This window comes from Scyliorhinus torazame, chromosome 6 (genome assembly GCF_047496885.1).
Source record: "Scyliorhinus torazame isolate Kashiwa2021f chromosome 6, sScyTor2.1, whole genome shotgun sequence".
NCBI classification, from domain to species: domain Eukaryota; kingdom Metazoa; phylum Chordata; class Chondrichthyes; order Carcharhiniformes; family Scyliorhinidae; genus Scyliorhinus; species Scyliorhinus torazame.
The window spans coordinates 43,961,887-43,984,674 of record NC_092712.1 but is presented as its reverse complement, the minus strand read 5'-3'; the positions used below and the strand labels follow the sequence as shown (position 1 = coordinate 43,984,674).

General features: G+C 67.1%; 1 protein-coding gene across 2 annotated transcripts in view; it reads right to left on the bottom strand.

Annotated features, from left to right (window-relative positions):
- LOC140424771 (NEDD8 ultimate buster 1-like) overlaps positions 1-22,345 on the bottom strand; it is a 169,652-nt gene extending 147,307 nt beyond the window's left edge. For both annotated transcript variants that reach the window (XM_072508160.1, XM_072508161.1), the window contains exon 1: positions 22,274-22,345. In XM_072508160.1, the coding sequence (XP_072364261.1) occupies positions 22,274-22,306 (33 nt within the window). In that variant the 5' untranslated portion in view covers positions 22,307-22,345. The remainder of the gene's footprint in view (positions 1-22,273) is intronic.
- Positions 22,346-22,788: the final 443 nt, after the last annotated feature.

The following is a 22,788-nucleotide window of genomic DNA, read 5'->3' as shown; positions in this document are numbered from 1 at the left end:
GGGGGGAGTGGGACTGAGCGGGGGGAGTGAGACTGAGCGGGGGGAGTGGGACTGAGCAGGAGGGGTGGGACTGAGCGGGGGGAGTCGGACTGAGCAGGGGGAGTGGGACTGAGCAGGGGGAGTGGGACAGAGCAGGGAGGGTGGGACTGAGCAGGAGGGGTGGGACTGAGCGGGGGGAGTGGGACTGAGCAGGGGAGTGGGACAGAGCGGGGGGAGGTGGGACTTCACAGGGGGGGGGGCTGGGACTGAGCGGGGGGAGTGGGACTGAGCAGGGGAGTGGGACAGAGCGGGGGGAGGTGGGACTTCACAGGGGGGGGCTGGGACTGAGCGGGGGGAGTGGGACTGAGCGGGGGGAGTGGGACTGAGCGGGGGGAGGTGGGACTTCGCAGGGGCGTGGGTGGGACTGAGCGGGGGGAGTGGGACTGAGCAGGGGGAGTGGGACTTAGCGGGGGTGTGGTACTGAGCGGGGGGAGTGGGACTGAGAAGCGGGAGTGGGACTGAGCGGGGGGAGTGGGTCTGAGCGGGGAGAGTGGAACTGAGCGGGGGGAGTGGGACTGAGCGGGGGAGTGAGACTGAGTGGGGCTGAGCGGGGAGAGTGAGACTGAGGGGGGGGGGGGGGGGGGGACGGAGCGGGGGGAGTGGGACTGAGCAGGGGGAGTACGACTGAGGAGGGCCGGGAGGTGGGACAGAGCGGGGGGAGTGGGACTGAGCGGGGGGAGTGGGACGGAGCCGGGGGAGTGGGACTGATCGGGGGGGAGTGGGACTGAGCGGGGGGAGTGGGACTGAGCGGGGGGACTGAGACTGAGTGGGGCTGAGCGGGGAGAGTGAGACTGAGCGGGGGGGGGGGGTGGGACGGAGCGGGGGGAGTACGACTGAGGAGGGCCGGGAGGTGGGACTGAGCGGGGGGAGTGGGACAGAGTGGGGGAGGTGGGACTTCGCAGGGGGGGGGGGCTGGGACTGAGCGGGGGAGTGGGACTGAGCGGGGGGAGTGGGACTGAGCGGGGGGAGGTGGGACTTCGCAGGGGCGGGGGTGGGACTGAGCGGGGGGAGTGGGACTGAGCGGGGGGAGTGGGACTGAGCGGGGGAGTGGGACTGAGCGGGGGGAGTGGGACTGAGAGGCGGGAGTGGGACTGAGCGGGGGGAGTGGGACTGAGCGGGGGTGTGGTACTGAGCGGGGGGAGTGGGACTGAGAGGCGGGAGTGGGACTGAGCGGGGGGAGTGGGTCTGAGCGGGGGGAGTGAGACTGAGTGGGGGGGGGGGTGGGACGGAGCGGGGGGAGTGGGACTGAGCAGGGGGAGTACGACTGAGGAGGGCCGGGAGGTGGGACAGAGCGGGGGGAGTGGGACTGAGCGGGGGGAGTGGGACTAAGCGGGGGGGGGGTACTGAGCGGGGGTAGTAGGACTGAGCAGGGGGAGTGGGACTGAGCGGGGTAGTGGGACTGAGCGGGGGGAGTGGGACTGTGCGGGGGGAGTGGGACTGAGCCGGGGAGTGGGACTGAGCCGGGGGAGTGGGACTGAGCGGGGGAGTGGGACTGAGCGGGGGGAGTGAGACTGAGCAGGGGGAGTGAGACTGAGCGGGGGGAGTGGGAATGAGCGGGGGGAGTGAGACTGAGCGGGGGGAGTGGGAATGAGCGGGGGGAGTGGGACTGAGCGGGGGGAGTGGGAATGAGCGGGGGGAGTGGGACTGAGTGGGGGGAGAGGGACAGAGCGGGGAGTGGGACTGAGCGGGGGGAGTGGGACTGAGCGGGGGGAGTGGGACTGAGCGGGGGGAGTGGGACTGAGCGGGGGGAGTGGGACTGAGTGGGGGGAGTGGGACAGAGCGGGGGGAGTGGGACTGAGCGGGGGGAGTGGGAGTGAGCGGGGGGAGTGGGAAAGAGGGGGGGAGTGGGACTGAGCGGGGGGGAGTGGGACTGATAGGGGGGTGTGGGTCTGAGCGAGGGGAGTGGGACTGAGCGGGGGGAGTGGGACTGAGCGGGGCGGGAGGTGGGACAGAGCGGGGGGAGTGGGACTGAGCGGGGGGACTGAGACTGAGCGGGGGGAGTGGGACTGAGCAGGAGGGGTGGGACTGAGCGGGGGGAGTGGGACTGAGCAGGGGGAGTGGGAGAGAGCAGGGGGAGTGGGACTGAGCAGGAGGGGTGGGACTGAGCGGGGGGAGTGGGACTGAGCAAGGGGAGTGGGACTGAGCGGGGGAGTGGGACTGAGCGAGGGGAGTGGGACAGAGCGGGGGGTGTTGGACTGAGCGGGGGGAGTGGGACAGAGCGGGGGGAGTGAGACTGAGCGGGGGGAGTCCGACTGAGCGGGGGGAGTGGGACTGAGCGTGGGGAGTGGGACTGAGTGGGGGGAGGGGGCTGAGCAGGAGGGGTGGGACTGAGCGTGGGGAGTGGGACAGAGCGGGGGGAAGTGGGACTTCACAGAGGGGGGGCTGGGACTGAGCGGGGGGAGTGGGACTGAGCGGGGGGAGTGGGACTGAGCGGGGGGAGGTGGGACTTCGCAGGGGCGGGGGTGGGACTGAGCGGGGGGAGTGGGACTGAGCAGGGGGAGTGGGACTGAGCGGGGGTGTGGTACTGAGCGGGAGGAGTGGGACTGAGAGGCGGGAGTGGGACTGAGCGGGGGGAGTGGGTCTGAGCGGGGGGAGTGGGACTGAGCGGGGGGAGCGGGACTGAGCGGGGGGAGTGAGACTGAGTGGGGCTGAGCGGGGAGAGTGAGACTGAGCGGGGGGGGGGGAGTGGGACTGAGCGGGGGGAGTGGGACTGAGCGGGGGGAGTGAGACTGAGCGGGGGGAGTGGGACTGAGCAGGAGGGCTGGGACTGAGCGGGGTGAGTAGGACTGAGCAGGGGGAGTGGGACAGAGCAGGGGGAGTGGGACTGAGCAGGAGGGGTGGGACTGAGCAGGGGGAGTGGGACTGAGCAAGGGGAGTGGGACTGAGTGGGGGGAGGGGACTGAGCGGGGGGAGTGGGACGGAGCGGGGGGAGTGGGACTGAGCAGGGGGAGTGAGAGAGCGGGGGGAGTAGGACTGATCGGGGGGGGAGTGGGACTGAGCGGGGGAAGTGGGACTGAGTGGGGGGAGTGGGACTGAGCGGAGGGAGGTGGAACTGAGCGGGGGGGGGGACTGAGCGGGGGGAGTGGGACTGAGCGGGGGGAGTGGGACTGAGCGAGGGGAGTGGGACAGAGCGGGGGGAGTGAGACTGAGCGGGGGGACTGGGACTGAACGGGGGGAGTGGGACTGAGCGAGGGGAGTGGGACAGTGCGGGGGGGGGTGGGACTGAGCGGGGGGAGTGGGACTGTGCGGGGGGAGTGGGACTGAGCGAGGGGAGTGGGACAGAGCGGGGGGAGTCGGACTGAGCGCGGGGAGTGAGACAGAGCGGGGGGAGTGGGACGGAGCCGGGGGAGTGGGACTGATCGGGGGGGAGTGGGACTGAGCGGGGGGAGTGGGACTGAGCGGGGGGACTGAGACTGAGTGGGGCTGAGCGGGGAGAGTGAGACTGAGCGGGGGGGTGGGACGGAGCGGGGGGAGTGGGACTGAGCAGGGGGAGTACGACTGAGCGGGGCGGGAGGTGGGACAGAGCGGGGGGAGTGGGACTGAGCGGGGGGGAGGTGGGACTAAGCGGGGGGGGGGGGGGTACTGAGCGGGGGTAGTAGGACTGAGCAGGGGGAGTGGGACTGAGCGGGGGGTGTGGAACTGAGGGGTGGATTGGGACTGTGCGGGGGGAGTGGGACTGAGCGGGGGGAGGGGGCTGAGCAGGAGGGGTGGGACTGAGCGTGGGGAGTGGGACAGAGCGGGGGGAAGTGGGACTTCACAGAGGGGGGGCTGGGACTGAGCGGGGGGAGTGGGACTGAGCGGGGGGAGTGGGACTGAGCGGGGGGAGGTGGGACTTCGCAGGGGCGGGGGTGGGACTGAGCGGGGGGAGTGGGACTGAGCAGGGGGAGTGGGACTGAGCGGGGGTGTGGTACTGAGCGGGGGGAGTGGGACTGAGAGGCGGGAGTGGGACTGAGCGGGGGGAGTGGGTCTGAGCGGGGGGAGTGGGACTGAGCGGGGGGAGCGGGACTGAGCGGGGGGAGTGAGACTGAGTGGGGCTGAGCGGGGAGAGTGAGACTGAGCGGGGGGGGGGGGGAGTGGGACTGAGCGGGGGGAGTGGGACTGAGCGGGGGGAGTGAGACTGAGCGGGGGGAGTGGGACTGAGCAGGAGGGCTGGGACTGAGCGGGGGGAGTAGGACTGAGCAGGGGGAGTGGGACAGAGCAGGGGGAGTGGGACTGAGCAGGAGGGGTGGGACTGAGCAGGGGGAGTGGGACTGAGCAAGGGGAGTGGGACTGAGTGGGGGGAGGGGACTGAGCGGGGGGAGTGGGACGGAGCGGGGGGAGTGGGACTGAGCAGGGGGAGTGAGAGAGCGGGGGGAGTAGGACTGATCGGGGGGGGAGTGGGACTGAGCGGGGGAAGTGGGACTGAGTGGGGGGAGTGGGACTGAGCGGAGGGAGGTGGAACTGAGCGGGGGGGGGTACTGAGCGGGGGGAGTGGGACTGAGCGGGGGGAGTGGGACTGAGCGAGGGGAGTGGGACAGAGCGGGAGGAGTGAGACTGAGCGGGGGGACTGGGACTGAACGGGGGGAGTGGGACTGAGCGAGGGGAGTGGGACAGTGCGGGGGGGGGTGGGACTGAGCGGGGGGAGTGGGACTGTGCGGGGGGGTGGGACTGAGCGAGGGGAGTGGGACAGAGCGGGGGGAGTCGGACTGAGCGCGGGGAGTGAGACAGAGCGGGGGGAGTGGGACGGAGCCGGGGGAGTGGGACTGATCGGGGGGGAGTGGGACTGAGCGGGGGGAGTGGGACTGAGCGGGGGGACTGAGACTGAGTGGGGCTGAGCGGGGAGAGTGAGACTGAGCGGGGGGGTGGGACGGAGCGGGGGGAGTGGGACTGAGCAGGGGGAGTACGACTGAGCGGGGCGGGAGGTGGGACAGAGCGGGGGGAGTGGGACTGAGCGGGGGGGAGGTGGGACTAAGCGGGGGGGGGGTACTGAGCGGGGGTAGTAGGACTGAGCAGGGGGAGTGGGACTGAGCGGGGGGTGTGGAACTGAGGGGTGGATTGGGACTGTGCGGGGGGAGTGGGACTGAGCGGGGGGAGTGGGACTGAGCGGGGGGAGTGGGACTGAGCGGGGGGAGTGAGACTGAGCGGGGGGAGTGGGACTGAGCGAGGGGTGTTGGACTGAGCGGGGCGGGGGAGGTGGGACTGAGCTGGAGAGTGGGACTGAGCGTGGGGACTGAGACAGAGCGGGGGGAGTGGGACAGAGCGGGGAGAGTGGGACTGAACGGGGGGGTGGGACTGAGCAAGGGGAGTGGGACTGAGCAAGGGGAGTGGGACTGAGCGGGGAGGGAGATGGGACTGAGGGTGGAGAGTGGGACTGAGCGGGGGGAGTGGGACTGAGCGAGGGGAGTGGGACTGATCGGGGGGAGTGGGACTGAGCGGGGGGAGTGGGACTGAGCGGGGGGAGTGGGACTGAGCCGCGGGAGTGGGACAGATCGGGGGGAGTGGGACTGAGCGGGGGGAGTGGGACTGAGCGGGGGGAGTGAGACTGAGTGGGGCTGAGCGGGGAGAGTGAGACTGAGCGGGGGGGTGGGACGGAGCGGGGGGAGTGGGACTGAGCGGGGGTAGTGGGACTGAGCAGGGTGAGTGGGACTGAGCGGGGTGGGTGGGACTGAGCGGGGGAGTGGGACTGTGCGGGGGGAGTGGGACTGAGCGGGGGGAGTGGGACTGAGCGGGGGGAGTGGGACTGAGCGGGGGGAGTGAGACTGAGCGGGGGAAGTGGGACTGAGCAGGAGGGCTGGGACTGAGCGGGGGGAGTAGGACTGAGCAGGGGGAGTGGGACAGAGCAGGGGGAGTGGGACTGAGCAGGAGGGGTGGGACTGAGCGGGGGGAGTGGGACTGAGCAAGGGGAGTGGGACTGAGCGGGGGGAGTGGGACTGAGCGAGGGGAGTTGGACAGAGCGGGGGGAGTCGGACTGAGCGCGGGGAGTGAGACAGAGCGGGGGGAGTGGGACGGAGCCGGGGGAGTGGGACTGATCGGGGGGAGTGGGACTGAGCGGGGGGAGTGGGACTGAGCGGGGGGACTGAGACTGAGTGGGGCTGAGCGGGGAGAGTGAGACTGAGCGGGGGGGGTGGGACGGAGCGGGGGGAGTGGGACTGAGCAGGGGGAGTACGACTGAGCGGGGCGCGAGGTGGGACAGAGCGGGGGGAGTGGGACTGAGCGGGGGGGAGGTGGGACTAAGCGGGGGGGGGGGTACTGAGCGGGGGTAGTAGGACTGAGCAGGGGGAGTGGGACTGAGCGGGGGGTGTGAAACTGAGGGGTGGATTGGGACTGTGCGGGGGGAGTGGGACTGAGCGGGGGGAGTGGGACTGAGCGGGGGGAGTGGGACTGAGCGGGGGGAGTGAGACTGAGCGGGGGGAGTGGGACTGAGCGAGGGGAGTGGGACAGAGCAGGGGGACTGGGACTGAGCAGGAGGGGTGGGACTGAGCGGGGGGAGTGGGACTGAGCAAGGGGAGTGGACTGAGCGGGGGGAGTGGGACTGAGCGAGGGGAGTGGGACAGAGCGGGGGGTGTTGGACTGAGCGGGGGGAGTGGGACAGAGCGGGGGGAGTGAGACTGAGTGGGGGGAGTGCGACTGAGCGGGGGGAGTGGGACTGAGCGGGGGGAGTGGGACTGAGTGGGGGGAGGGGACTGAGCGGGGGGAGTGGGACGGAGCGGGGGGAGTGGGACTGAGCAGGGGGAGTGTGAGAGAGTGGGGGGAGTAGGACTGATCGGGGGGGGAGTGGGACTGGGCGGGGGAAGTGGGACTGAGTGGGGTGAGTGGGACTGAGCGGGGGGAGGTGGAACTGAGCGGGGGGGGGACTGAGCGGGGGGAGTGGGACTGAGCGGGGGGAGTGGGACTGAGCGAGGGGAGTGGGACAGAGCGGAGGGAGTGAGACTGAGCGGGGGGACTGGGACTGAACGGGGGGAGTGGGACTGAGCGAGGGGAGTGGGACAGTGCGGGGGAAGTGAGACTGAGTGGGCGGAGTGGGACTGAGCGGGGCGAGTGGGAATGAGCGGGGGGTGTTGGACTGAGCGGGGGGGGGAGGTGGGACTGAGCTGGAGAGTGGGACTGAGCGGGGGAGGTGGAACTGAGCGGGGGGGTGGGGACAGAGCGGGGAGAGTGGGACTGAACGGGGGGGGTGGGACTGAGCAAGGGGAGTGGGACTGAGCAAGGCGAGTGGGACTGAGCGGGGAGGGAGATGGGACTGAGGGTGGAGAGTGGGACTGAGCGGGGGGAGTGGGACTGATCGGGGGGAGTGGGACTGAGCGGGGGGAGTGGGACTGAGCGGGGGATGTGGGACTGAGCGGGGGGAGTGGGACTGAGCCGGGGGAGTGGGACTGATCGGGGGGAGTGGGACTGAGCGGGGGGAGTGAGACTGAGTGGGGCTGAGCGGGGAGGGTGAGACTGAGCGGGGGGGGTGTGGGACGGAGCGGGGGGAGTGGGAGTGAGCAGGGGGAGAACGACTGAGCGGGGCGGGAGGTGGGACAGAGCGGGGGGAGTGGGACTGAGCGGGGGGAGGTGGGACTAAGCGGGGGGGGGGTACTGAGCCGGGGTAGTGGGACTGAGCGGGGGCTGTGGGACTGAGCGGGGGGAGTGGGACTGTGCCGGGGGGAGTGGGACTGAGCGGGGGGAGGGGGGAGTGGGACTGAGCGGGGGGAGTGGGACTGAGCGGGGGGAGTGAGACTGAGCGGGGGGAGTGGGACTGAGCAGGAGGGCTGGGACTGAGCAGGAGGGCTGGGACTGAGCGGGGGGAATAGGACTGAGCAGGGGGAGTGGGACAGAGCAGGGGGAGTGGGACTGAGCAGGAGGGGTGGGACAGAGCGGGGGGAGGTAGACTGAGCGGGGGGGGGTGCGACTGAGCGGGGGGAATGGGATTGAGCGGGGGGAGTGGGACTGAGTGGGGGGAGGGGACGGAGCGAGGGGTGTGGGACTGAGCGGAGAGTGGGACTCAGCGGAGAGTGGGACTGAGTGGGGGGTGTGGGACTGAGCGAAGGGGGGTGGTGTAGGACTGAGCGGGGGGACTGGGACTGAGCCGGGGGAGTGGGACTGAGCGAGGGGTGTGGGACTGAGTGGGGGGACTGGGACTGAGCGGGGGGGAGTGGGCCTGAGCGGGGGTAGTGGGGCTGAGCAGGGGGAGTGGGACTGAGCGGGGGAGTGAGACTGAGCGGGGGGAGTGCGACTGAGCGGGGGGGAGTGGGGCTGAGTGGGGTTGTGGGACTGAGTGGGGGGGGGGGGGTGTAGGACTGAGCGGGGGGAGTGGGACTGAGCCGGGGGAGTAGGACTGAGCGAGGGGACTGAGACTGAGCGGGGGGAGTGGGACTGAGCAGGAGGGGTGGGACTGAGCGGGGGGAGTGGGACTGAGCAGGGGGAGTGGGAGAGAGCAGGGGGAGTGGGACTGAGCAGGAGGGGTGGGACTGAGCGGGGGGAGTGGGGACTGAGCAAGGGGAGTGGGACTGAGCGGGGGAGTGGGACTGAGCGAGGGGAGTGGGACAGAGCGGGGGGTGTTGGACTGAGCGGGGGGAGTGGGACAGAGCGGGGGGAGTGAGACTGAGCGGGGGGAGTCCGACTGAGCGGGGGGAGTGGGACTGAGCGTGGGGAGTGGGACTGAGTGGGGGGAGGGGGCTGAGCAGGAGGGGTGGGACTGAGCGTGGGGAGTGGGACAGAGCGGGGGGAAGTGGGACTTCACAGAGGGGGGGCTGGGACTGAGCGGGGGGAGTGGGACTGAGCGGGGGGAGTGGGACTGAGCGGGGGGAGGTGGGACTTCGCAGGGGCGGGGGTGGGACTGAGCGGGGGGAGTGGGACTGAGCAGGGGGAGTGGGACTGAGCGGGGGTGTGGTACTGAGCGGGAGGAGTGGGACTGAGAGGCGGGAGTGGGACTGAGCGGGGGGAGTGGGTCTGAGCGGGGGGAGTGGGACTGAGCGGGGGGAGCGGGACTGAGCGGGGGGAGTGAGACTGAGTGGGGCTGAGCGGGGAGAGTGAGACTGAGCGGGGGGGGGGGGAGTGGGACTGAGCGGGGGGAGTGGGACTGAGCGGGGGGAGTGAGACTGAGCGGGGGGAGTGGGACTGAGCAGGAGGGCTGGGACTGAGCGGGGGGAGTAGGACTGAGCAGGGGGAGTGGGACAGAGCAGGGGGAGTGGGACTGAGCAGGAGGGGTGGGACTGAGCAGGGGGAGTGGGACTGAGCAAGGGGAGTGGGACTGAGTGGGGGGAGGGGACTGAGCGGGGGGAGTGGGACGGAGCGGGGGGAGTGGGACTGAGCAGGGGGAGTGAGAGAGCGGGGGGAGTAGGACTGATCGGGGGGGGAGTGGGACTGAGCGGGGGAAGTGGGACTGAGTGGGGGGAGTGGGACTGAGCGGAGGGAGGTGGAACTGAGCGGGGGGGGGGGACTGAGCGGGGGGAGTGGGACTGAGCGGGGGGAGTGGGACTGAGCGAGGGGAGTGGGACAGAGCGGGGGGAGTGAGACTGAGCGGGGGGACTGGGACTGAACGGGGGGAGTGGGACTGAGCGAGGGGAGTGGGACAGTGCGGGGGGGGGGTGGGACTGAGCGGGGGGAGTGGGACTGTGCGGGGGGAGTGGGACTGAGCGAGGGGAGTGGGACAGAGCGGGGGGAGTCGGACTGAGCGCGGGGAGTGAGACAGAGCGGGGGGAGTGGGACGGAGCCGGGGGAGTGGGACTGATCGGGGGGGAGTGGGACTGAGCGGGGAGAGTGGGACTGAGCGGGGGGACTGAGACTGAGTGGGGCTGAGCGGGGAGAGTGAGACTGAGCGGGGGGGTGGGACGGAGCGGGGGGAGTGGGACTGAGCAGGGGGAGTACGACTGAGCGGGGCGGGAGGTGGGACAGAGCGGGGGGAGTGGGACTGAGCGGGGGGGAGGTGGGACTAAGCGGGGGGGGGGGGGTACTGAGCGGGGGTAGTAGGACTGAGCAGGGGGAGTGGGACTGAGCGGGGGGTGTGGAACTGAGGGGTGGATTGGGACTGTGCGGGGGGAGTGGGACTGAGCGGGGGGAGTGGGACTGAGCGGGGGGAGTGGGACTGAGCGGGGGGAGTGAGACTGAGCGGGGGGAGTGGGACTGAGCGAGGGGTGTTGGACTGAGCGGGGCGGGGGAGGTGGGACTGAGCTGGAGAGTGGGACTGAGCGTGGGGACTGAGACAGAGCGGGGGGAGTGGGACAGAGCGGGGAGAGTGGGACTGAACGGGGGGGTGGGACTGAGCAAGGGGAGTGGGACTGAGCAAGGGGAGTGGGACTGAGCGGGGAGGGAGATGGGACTGAGGGTGGAGAGTGGGACTGAGCGGGGGGAGTGGGACTGAGCGAGGGGAGTGGGACTGATCGGGGGGAGTGGGACTGAGCGGGGGGAGTGGGACTGAGCGGGGGGAGTGGGACTGAGCGTGGGGAGTGGGACTGAGTGGGGGGAGGGGGCTGAGCAGGAGGGGTTGGACTGAGCGTGGGGAGTGGGACAGAGCGGGGGGAAGTGGGACTTCACAGAGGGGGGGCTGGGACTGAGCGGGGGGAGTGGGACTGAGCGGGTGGAGTGGGACTGAGCGGGGGGAGGGGGCTGAGCAGGAGGGGTGGGACTGAGCGTGGGGAGTGGGACAGAGCGGGGGGAAGTGGGACTTCACAGAGGGGGGGCTGGGACTGAGCGGGGGGAGTGGGACTGAGCGGGGGGAGTGGGACTGAGCGGGGGGAGGTGGGACTTCGCAGGGGCGGGGGTGGGACTGAGCGGGGGGAGTGGGACTGAGCAGGGGGAGTGGGACTGAGCGGGGGTGTGGTACTGAGCGGGGGGAGTGGGACTGAGAGGCGGGAGTGGGACTGAGCGGGGGGAGTGGGTCTGAGCGGGGGGAGTGGGACTGAGCGGGGGGAGCGGGACTGAGCGGGGGGAGTGAGACTGAGTGGGGCTGAGCGGGGAGAGTGAGACTGAGCGGGGGGGGGGGGGGGGAGTGGGACTGAGCGGGGGGAGTGGACTGAGCGGGGGGAGTGAGACTGAGCGGGGGGAGTGGGACTGAGCAGGAGGGCTGGGACTGAGCGGGGGGAGTAGGACTGAGCAGGGGGAGTGGGACAGAGCAGGGGAGTGGGACTGAGCAGGAGGGGTGGGACTGAGCAGGGGGAGTGGGACTGAGCAAGGGGAGTGGGACTGAGTGGGGGGAGGGGACTGAGCGGGGGAGTGGGACGGAGCGGGGGGAGTGGTCTGAGCAGGGGGAGTGAGAGAGCGGGGGGAGTAGGACTGATCGGGGGGGGAGTGGGACTGAGCGGGGGAAGTGGGACTGAGTGGGGGGGAGGTGGGACTGAGCGGAGGGAGTGGAACTGAGCCGGGGGGGGGGGACTGAGCGGGGGGAGTGGGGACTGAGCGGGGGGAGTGGGACTGAGCGAGGGGAGTGGGACAGAGCGGGAGGAGTGAGTCTGAGCGGGGGGACTGGGACTGAACGGGGGGAGTGGGGACTGAGCGAGGGGAGTGGGACAGTGCGGGGGGGGGGGTGGGACTGAGCGGGGGGAGTGGGACTGTGCGGGGGGAGTGGGACTGAGCGAGGGGAGTGGGACAGAGCGGGGGGAGTCGGGACTGAGCGCGGGGAGTGAGACAGAGCGGGGGGAGTGGGACGGAGCCGGGGGAGTGGGACTGATCGGGGGGGAGTGGGACTGAGCGGGGGAGTGGGACTGAGCGGGGGGGACTGAGACTGAGTGGGGCTGAGCGGGGAGAGTGAGACTGAGCGGGGGGGGTGGGACGGAGCGGGGGGAGTGGACTGAGCAGGGGAGTACGACTGAGCGGGGGCGGGAGGTGGGACAGAGCGGGGGGAGTGGGACTGAGCGGGGGGGAGGTGGGGACTAAGCGGGGGGGGGGGGGTACTGAGCGGGGGTAGTAGGACTGAGCAGGGGAGTGGGACTGAGCGGGGGGTGTGGAACAGGGGTGGATTGGGACTGTGCGGGGGGAGTGGGACTGAGCGGGGGGAGTCGGACTGAGCGGGGGAGTGGGACTGAGCGGGGGGAGTGAGACTGAGCGGGGGGAGTGGGACTGAGCGAGGGGTGTTGGACTGAGCGGGGCGGGGGGAGGTGGGACTGAGCTGGAGAGTGGGACTGGAGCGTGGGGACTGAGACAGAGCGGGGGGAGTGGGACAGAGCGGGAGAGTGGGACTGAACGGGGGGGGTGGGACTGAGCAAGGGGAGTGGGACTGAGCAAGGGGAGTGGGACTGAGCGGGGAGGGAGATGGGACTGAGGGTGGAGAGTGGGACTGAGCGGGGGGAGTGGGGACTGAGCGAGGGGAGTGGGACTGATCGGGGGGAGTGGGACTGAGCGGGGGGAGTGGGACTGAGCGGGGGGAGTGGGACTGAGCCGCGGGAGTGGGGACAGATCGGGGGGAGTGGGACTGGAGCGGGGGGAGTGGGACTGAGCGGGGGAGTGAGACTGAGTGGGGCTGAGCGGGGAGAGTGAGACTGAGCGGGGGGGTGGGACGGAGCGGGGGGAGTGGGACTGAGCGGGGGTAGTGGGACTGAGCAGGGTGAGTGGGACTGAGCGGGGGGGGTGGGACTGAGCGGGGGAGTGGGACTGTGCGGGGGGGAGTGGGACTGAGCGGGGGGAGTGGGACTGAGCGGGGGGAGTGGGACTGAGCGGGGGAGTGAGACTGAGCGGGGGGAGTGGGACTGAGCAGGAGGGCTGGGACTGAGCGGGGGGAGTAGGACTGAGCAGGGGGAGTGGGACAGAGCAGGGGGAGTGGGACTGAGCAGGAGGGGTGGGACTGAGCGGGGGGAGTGGGACTGAGCAAGGGGAGTGGGACTGAGCGGGGGGAGTGGGACTGAGCGAGGGGAGTTGGACAGAGCGGGGGGAGTCGGACTGAGCGCGGGGAGTGAGACAGAGCGGGGGGAGTGGGACGGAGCCGGGGAGTGGGACTGATCGGGGGGAGTGGGACTGAGCGGGGGGGAGTGGGACTGAGCGGGGGACTGAGACTGAGTGGGGCTGAGCGGGGAGAGTGAGACTGAGCGGGGGGGGTGGGACGGAGCGGGGGGAGTGGGACTGAGCAGGGGGAGTACGACTGAGCGGGGCGGGAGGTGGGACAGAGCGGGGGGAGTGGGACTGAGCGGTGGGGAGGTGGGACTAAGCGGGGGGCGGGGGTACTGAGCGGGGGCTAGTAGGACTGAGCAGGGGAGTGGGACTGAGCGGGGGGTGTGAAACTGAGGGGTGGATTGGGACTGTGCGGGGGGAGTGGGACTGAGCGGGGGGAGTGGGACTGAGCGGGGGGAGTGGGACTGAGCGGGGGGAGTGAGACTGAGCGGGGGGAGTGGGACTGAGCGAGGGGAGTGGGACAGAGCAGGGGGACTGGGACTGAGCAGGAGGGGTGGGACTGAGCGGGGGGAGTGGGACTGAGCAAGGGGAGTGGACTGAGCGGGGGGAGTGGGACTGAGCGAGGGGAGTGGGACAGAGCGGGGGGGTGTTGGACTGAGCGGGGGGAGTGGGACAGAGCGGGGGGAGTGAGACTGAGTGGGGGGAGTGCGACTGAGCGGGGGAGTGGGACTGAGCGGGGGGAGTGGGACTGAGTGGGGGGAGGGGACTGAGCGGGGGGAGTGGGACGGAGCGGGGGGAGTGGGACTGAGCAGGGGGAGTGTGAGAGAGTGGGGGGAGTAGGACTGATCGGGGGGGGAGTGGGACTGGGCGGGGGAAGTGGGACGGAGGGGGGGGAGTGGGACTGAGCAGGGGGAGTACGACTGAGCGGGGCGGGAGGTGGGACAGAGCGGGGGGAGTGGGACTGAGCGGTGGGGAGGTGGGACTAAGCGGGGGGCGGGGGTACTGAGCGGGGGTAGTAGGACTGAGCAGGGGGAGTGGGACTGAGCGGGGGGTGTGAAACTGAGGGGTGGATTGGGACTGTGCAGGGGGAGTGGGACTGAGCGGGGGGAGTGGGACTGAGCGGGGGGAGTGGGACTGAGCGGGGGGAGTGAGACTGAGCGGGGGGAGTGGGACTGAGCGAGGGGAGTGGGACAGAGCAGGGGGACTGGGACTGAGCAGGAGGGGTGGGACTGAGCGGGGGGAGTGGGACTGAGCAAGGGGAGTGGACTGAGCGGGGGGAGTGGGACTGAGCGAGGGGAGTGGGACAGAGCGGGGGGTGTTGGACTGAGCGGGGGGAGTGGGACAGAGCGGGGGGAGTGAGACTGAGTGGGGGGAGTGCGACTGAGCGGGGGGAGTGGGACTGAGCGGGGGGAGTGGGACTGAGTGGGGGGAGGGGACTGAGCGGGGGGAGTGGGACGGAGCGGGGGGAGTGGGACTGAGCAGGGGGAGTGTGAGAGAGTGGGGGGAGTAGGACTGATCGGGGGGGGAGTGGGACTGGGCGGGGGAAGTGGGACTGAGCGGGGGGAGTGGGACTGAGCGGGGGGAGTGAGACTGAGCGGGGGGAGTGGGACTGAGCGAGGGGAGTGGGACAGAGCAGGGGGACTGGGACTGAGCAGGAGGGGTGGGACTGAGCGGGGGGAGTGGGACTGAGCAAGGGGAGTGGACTGAGCGGGGGGAGTGGGACTGAGCGAGGGGAGTGGGACAGAGCGGGGGGTGTTGGACTGAGCGGGGGGAGTGGGACAGAGCGGGGGGAGTGAGACTGAGTGGGGGGAGTGCGACTGAGCGGGGGGAGTGGGACTGAGCGGGGGGAGTGGGACTGAGTGGGGGGAGGGGACTGAGCGGGGGGAGTGGGACGGAGCGGGGGGAGTGGGACTGCGCAGGGGGAGTGTGAGAGAGTGGGGGGAGTAGGACTGATCGGGGGGGGAGTGGGACTGAGCGGGGGAAGTGGGACTGAGTGGGGTGAGTGGGACTGAGCGGGGGGAGGTGGAACTGAGCGGGGGGGGGACTGAGCGGGGGGAGTGGGACTGAGCGGGGGGAGTGGGACTGAGCGAGGGGAGTGGGACAGAGCGGGGGGAGTGAGACTGAGCGGGGGGACTGGGACTGAACGGGGGGAGTGGGACTGAGCGAGGGGAGTGGGACAGTGCGGGGGAAGTGAGACTGAGTGGGCGGAGTGGGACTGAGCGGGGCGAGTGGGAATGAGCGGGGGGTGTTGGACTGAGCGGGGGGGGGAGGTGGGACTGAGCTGGAGAGTGGGACTGAGCGGGGGAGGTGGAACTGAGCGGGGGGGTGGGGACAGAGCGGGGAGAGTGGGACTGAACGGGGGGGGTGGGACTGAGCAAGGGGAGTGGGACTGAGCAAGGCGAGTGGGACTGAGCGGGGAGGGAGATGGGACTGAGGGTGGAGAGTGGGACTGAGCGGGGGGAGTGGGACTGATCGGGGGGAGTGGGACTGAGCGGGGGGAGTGGGACTGAGCGGGGGATGTGGGACTGAGCGGGGGGAGTGGGACTGAGCCGGGGGAGTGGGACTGATCGGGGGGAGTGGGACTGAGCGGGGGGAGTGAGACTGAGTGGGGCTGAGCGGGGAGGGTGAGACTGAGCGGGGGGGGTGTGGGACGGAGCGGGGGGAGTGGGAGTGAGCAGGGGGAGTACGACTGAGCGGGGAGGGAGGTGGGACAGAGCGGGGGGAGTGGGACTGAGCGGGGGGAGGTGGGACTAAGCGGGGGGGGGGGGTACTGAGCCGGGGTAGTGGGACTGAGCGGGGGGAGGGGGGAGTGGGACTGAGCGGGGGGAGTGGGACTGTGCCGGGGGGAGTGGGACTGAGCGAGGGGAGTGGGACTGATCGGGGGGAGTGGGACTGAGCGGGGGGAGTGGGACTGAGCGGGGGGAGTGGGACTGAGCCGCGGGAGTGGGACAGATCGGGGGGAGTGGGACTGAGCGGGGGGAGTGGGACTGAGCGGGGGGAGTGAGACTGAGTGGGGCTGAGCGGGGAGAGTGAGACTGAGCGGGGGGGTGGGACGGAGCGGGGGGAGTGGGACTGAGCGGGGGTAGTGGGACTGAGCAGGGTGAGTGGGACTGAGCGGGGGGGGTGGGACTGAGCGGGGGAGTGGGACTGTGCGGGGGGAGTGGGACTGAGCGGGGGGAGTGGGACTGAGCGGGGGGAGTGGGACTGAGCGGGGGGAGTGAGACTGAGCGGGGGGAGTGGGACTGAGCAGGAGGGCTGGGACTGAGCGGGGGGAGTAGGACTGAGCAGGGGGAGTGGGACAGAGCAGGGGGAGTGGGACTGAGCAGGAGGGGTGGGACTGAGCGGGGGGAGTGGGACTGAGCAAGGGGAGTGGGACTGAGCGGGGGGAGTGGGACTGAGCGAGGGGAGTTGGACAGAGCGGGGGGAGTCGGACTGAGCGCGGGGAGTGAGACAGAGCGGGGGGAGTGGGACGGAGCCGGGGGAGTGGGACTGATCGGGGGGAGTGGGACTGAGCGGGGGGAGTGGGACTGAGCGGGGGGACTGAGACTGAGTGGGGCTGAGCGGGGAGAGTGAGACTGAGCGGGGGGGGTGGGACGGAGCGGGGGGAGTGGGACTGAGCAGGGGGAGTACGACTGAGCGGGGCGGGAGGTGGGACAGAGCGGGGGGAGTGGGACTGAGCGGTGGGGAGGTGGGACTAAGCGGGGGGCGGGGGTACTGAGCGGGGGTAGTAGGACTGAGCAGGGGGAGTGGGACTGAGCGGGGGGTGTGAAACTGAGGGGTGGATTGGGACTGTGCGGGGGGAGTGGGACTGAGCGGGGGGAGTGGGACTGAGCGGGGGGAGTGGGACTGAGCGGGGGGAGTGAGACTGAGCGGGGGGAGTGGGACTGAGCGAGGGGAGTGGGACAGAGCAGGGGGACTGGGACTGAGCAGGAGGGGTGGGACTGAGCGGGGGGAGTGGGACTGAGCAAGGGGAGTGGACTGAGCGGGGGGAGTGGGACTGAGCGAGGGGAGTGGGACAGAGCGGGGGGTGTTGGACTGAGCGGGGGGAGTGGGACAGAGCGGGGGGAGTGAGACTGAGTGGGGGGAGTGCGACTGAGCGGGGGGAGTGGGACTGAGCGGGGGGAGTGGGACTGAGTGGGGGGAGGGGACTGAGCGGGGGGAGTGGGACGGAGCGGGGGGAGTGGGACTGAGCAGGGGGAGTGTGAGAGAGTGGGGGGAGTAGGACTGATCGGGGGGGGAGTGGGACTGGGCGGGGGAAGTGGGACGGAGGGGGGGGAGTGGGACTGAGCAGGGGGAGTACGACTGAGCGGGGCGGGAGGTGGGACAGAGCGGGGGGAGTGGGACTGAGCGGTGGGGAGGTGGGACTAAGCGGGGGGCGGGGGTACTGAGCGGGGGTAGTAGGACTGAGCAGGGGGAGTGGGACTGAGCGGGGGGTGTGAAACTGAGGGGTGGATTGGGACTGTGCAGGGGGAGTGGGACTGAGCGGGGGGAGTGGGACTGAGCGGGGGGAGTGGGACTGAGCGGGGGGAGTGAGACTGAGCGGGGGGAGTGGGACTGAGCGAGGGGAGTGGGACAGAGCAGGGGGACTGGGACTGAGCAGGAGGGGTGGGACTGAGCGGGGGGAGTGGGACTGAGCAAGGGGAGTGGACTGAGCGGGGGGAGTGGGACTGAGCGAGGGGAGTGGGACAGAGCGGGGGGTGTTGGACTGAGCGGGGGGAGTGGGACAGAGCGGGGGGAGTGAGACTGAGTGGGGGGAGTGCGACTGAGCGGGGGGAGTGGGACTGAGCGGGGGGAGTGGGACTGAGTGGGGGGAGGGGACTGAGCGGGGGGAGTGGGACGGAGCGGGGGGAGTGGGACTGAGCAGGGGGAGTGTGAGAGAGTGGGGGGAGTAGGACTGATCGGGGGGGGAGTGGGACTGGGCGGGGGAAGTGGGACTGAGCGGGGGGAGTGGGACTGAGCGGGGGGAGTGAGACTGAGCGGGGGGAGTGGGACTGAGCGAGGGGAGTGGGACAGAGCAGGGGGACTGGGACTGAGCAGGAGGGGTGGGACTGAGCGGGGGGAGTGGGACTGAGCAAGGGGAGTGGACTGAGCGGGGGGAGTGGGACTGAGCGAGGGGAGTGGGACAGAGCGGGGGGTGTTGGACTGAGCGGGGGGAGTGGGACAGAGCGGGGGGAGTGAGACTGAGTGGGGGGAGTGCGACTGAGCGGGGGGAGTGGGACTGAGCGGGGGGAGTGGGACTGAGTGGGGGGAGGGGACTGAGCGGGGGGAGTGGGACGGAGCGGGGGGAGTGGGACTGCGCAGGGGGAGTGTGAGAGAGTGGGGGGAGTAGGACTGATCGGGGGGGGAGTGGGACTGAGCGGGGGAAGTGGGACTGAGTGGGGTGAGTGGGACTGAGCGGGGGGAGGTGGAACTGAGCGGGGGGGGGGCTGAGCGGGGGGAGTGGGACTGAGCGGGGGGAGTGGGACTGAGCGAGGGGAGTGGGACAGAGCGGGGGGAGTGAGACTGAGCGGGGGGACTGGGACTGAACGGGGGGAGTGGGACTGAGCGAGGGGAGTGGGACAGTGCGGGGGAAGTGAGACTGAGTGGGCGGAGTGGGACTGAGCGGGGCGAGTGGGAATGAGCGGGGGGTGTTGGACTGAGCGGGGGGGGGAGGTGGGACTGAGCTGGAGAGTGGGACTGAGCGGGGGAGGTGGAACTGAGCGGGGGGGTGGGGACAGAGCGGGGAGAGTGGGACTGAACGGGGGGGGTGGGACTGAGCAAGGGGAGTGGGACTGAGCAAGGCGAGTGGGACTGAGCGGGGAGGGAGATGGGACTGAGGGTGGAGAGTGGGACTGAGCGGGGGGAGTGGGACTGATCGGGGGGAGTGGGACTGAGCGGGGGGAGTGGGACTGAGCGGGGGATGTGGGACTGAGCTGGGGGAGTGGGACTGAGCCGGGGGAGTGGGACTGATCGGGGGGAGTGGGACTGAGCGGGGGGAGTGAGACTGAGTGGGGCTGAGCGGGGAGGGTGAGACTGAGCGGGGGGGGTGTGGGACGGAGCGGGGGGAGTGGGAGTGAGCAGGGGGAGTACGACTGAGCGGGGAGGGAGGTGGGACAGAGCGGGGGGAGTGGGACTGAGCGGGGGGAGGTGGGACTAAGCGGGGGGGGGGTACTGAGCCGGGGTAGTGGGACTGAGCGGGGGGAGGGGGGGAGTGGGACTGAGCGGGGGGAGTGGGACTGTGCCGGGGGGAGTGGGACTGTGCCGGGGGGAGTGGGACTGAGCGGGGGGAGGGGGGAGTGGGACTGAGCGGGGGGAGTGGGACTGAGCGGGGGGAGTGAGACTGAGCGGGGGGAGTGGGACTGAGCAGGAGGGCTGGGACTGAGCAGGAGGGCTGGGACTGAGCGGGGGGAGTAGGACTGAGCAGGGGGAGTGGGACAGAGCAGGGGGAGTGGGACTGAGCAGGAGTGGTGGGACAGAGCGGGGGGAGGTAGACTGAGCGGGGGGGGTGCGACTGAGCGGGGGGAATGGGATTGAGCGGGGGGAGTGGGACTGAGTGGGGGGAGGGGACGGAGCGAGGGGAGTGGGACTGAGCGGAGAGTGGGACTCAGCGGAGAGTGGGACTGAGTGGGGGGTGTGGGACTGAGCGAAGGGGGGTGGTGTAGGACTGAGCGGGGGGACTGGGACTGAGCCGGGGGAGTGGGACTGAGCGAGGGGTGTGGGACTGAGTGGGGGGACTGGGACTGAGCGGGGGGGAGTGGGCCTGAGCGGGGGTAGTGGGCTGAGCAGGGGGAGTGGGACTGAGCGGGGGAGTGAGACTGAGCGGGGGGGAGTGCGACTGAGCGGGGGGGAGTGGGGCTGAGTGGGGTTGTGGGACTGAGTGGGGGGGGGGGGGGGGTGTAGGACTGAGCGGGGGGAGTGGGACTGAGCCGGGGAGTAGGACTGAGCGAGGGGAGTGGGACTGAGCGGGGGGGGAGTGAGACTGAGCGGGGGGAGTGGGACTGAGCGGGAGGAGTGGGGGGGAGTGGGACTGAGCGGGGGGAGTGGGCTGAGCGGGGGGTGTGGGACTGAGCGGGGGGAGTGAGACTGAGCGGGGGGAGTGGGACTGAGCGGGGGGAGTGGGGGGAGTGGGACTGAGTGGGGGGAGTGGGGCTGAGCGGGGGGAGTGGGACTGAGCGGGGGGAGTGAGACTGAGCGGGGGGAGTGGGACAGAGTGGATTTCTTTGCAGGGAGCCAGCACAGACTCAATGGCCCAAACGACCTCATTTTAAATGCTGTGTAACTTGAGAATCTGTGTGTGGCCTCTAGTTTTCGTGGGAAGTACCCAACTCCAGCAAGATGAAGCATAGACGTTCTCTACAGCTTCAAATGGAGAGCTATTACATTGGCATGTCAACTTTGTGCAAGTTGCTTTCATTTTTACCAGTGCACAAAAGGGGAACTACAGCTGGAAATCCCCATCAAGTTTCTGGAACTCACATGCCGAGAGAGAGACATGCATACAGACACTAAGAGAGGGGGAGATTGGAGAGAAACACACACACACACAGACACAGACATGGTGGTACACAGAGGAAAACATAAAGAATTAGAGACAGTCACACAGTGCATGAGAGAGAGAAGGACAGAAACAAGCACACAGAAAGTGAGACAGGTCCAGACAGAGAGGAACGATACACATGCAAAGAAACACAGAGGGAGGGAGAGACAAATGCAATAAGAGACGGGCACTCACAGAGTCAGAGAGAGAAGGAAATACACAAACACAGGCAGAGTTATACACATGGACAGAGACAGAGTCATACACACACGCAGAGTCATACACACAGACAGACACACACACACACACACAGATATAGATATACACACACACACACAGATATAGATATACACACACAGACAGATACACTCACACAGATATAGATATACACACACAGACAGATACACACACACCACACAGATATAGATATGCACACACAGACAGATACACTCACACAGATATAGATATACACACACAGACAGATACACACACAGATATAGATATACACACACACACAGATATAGATATACACACACAGACAGATACACTCACACAGATATAGATATACACACACACACAGATACACACACACACAGATATAGATATACACACACACACAGATATAGAACATATAGAACATAGAACAATACAGCGCAATACAGGCCCTTCGGCCCACGATGTTGCCACCGAAACAAAAGCCATCTAACCTACACTAAATAGATATACACACACACACAGATATAGATATACACACACAGACAGATACACTCACACAGATATAGATATACACACACAGACAGATACACATACACACAGATATAGATATACACACACAGACAGATATAGATATACACACACACACAGATATAGATATACACACACAGACAGATATTGATATACAGACACACGACAGATATAGATATACACACACACACAGATACACACACAGATATAGATATACACACACCACACAGATATAGATATACACACACAGACAGATATTGATATACACACACACACAGATATAGATATACACACACACACAGATACACACACAAATATAGATATACACACACACACAGATACACACACACACAGATATAGATATATACACAGACAGATACACACACATATATAGATGTACACACACAGACAGATACACTCACACAGATATAGATATACACACACACACAGATATAGATATATACACACAGACAGATACACTCTCACAGATATAGATATACACACACAGACAGATACACTCACACACAGATATAGATATACGCACACAGACAGATGCACACACAGAGATATAGATATACACACAGACAGATACACTCATACAGATATAGATACACACAGACAGAGACTGAGACACACACACAGATATAGATATATACACACAGACATATACACTCACACAGATATAGATACACACAGACAGAGACTGAGACGCACACACAGATATAGATATATACACACAGACAGATACACTCACACAGATATAGATACACACAGAGACTGAGATGCACACACTCACACAGATACAGATAAATACACACAGACAGATTCACACAGATACAGATACATACACACAGACAGATACACACACTCACACAGATACAGATACATACACACAGACAGATACACACACACATACACTCACACAGATATAGATATATGCACACAGAGACTGAGACAGATAAACAGATAGATATATACACACAAACAGGTACACACAGATATAGATATATACACAAAACAGGTACACACAGATATAGATAAACACACTCAGACAGAGACACACAACCGTCCATTGTGGTCCAAACTTTGCTCTTCGTGACATTTACAGAAATATTAATTGCTTATAGATCGTTCCTAACTGTGATGTGCCAAATATATTTCCAGCACATTGTTTTCCCTCCTATTTCAGCCTACCTGGTTCACCACTGTTTTTCCCCCTTCAGCCATAGCTTCTTGTTTGTCCTGTCTTAACTCAGCAGTTGTCTGAGCAAGTGAAAACGAAAGTAACTCGAAAGGGCTTTCACACACTTCCCTTAGTTTAAAAAAAATAAGAACAACCGGTTGAACTTTCAGTTTGAAGTGCAAAGCAATTTAGACTGCCGGTTATAATGTGTCATTAATTTTCTCTCCTTTATCTGAATTGTAATTCTGCAGTTTTATCTCTTGGGTATTTGCCTTTGTAACGGAACCTTTAGAATCCACTTGCTAATTCCCAGTGTTTCCCAGTTTGTGCCGGAACCGTGCCCACACCCCTTAACAGCCTCCCATAACAGCCTCCCCGAACAGGCGCCGGAATGTGGCAACTAGGGGCTTTTCACAGTAACTTCATTTGAAGCCTACTTGTGACAATAAGCGATTTTCATTTTTCATTTTCATTCATTTCCGCAGTAAAACACGGAACCTCTACACCGTGAAAAATACTGAGGGAG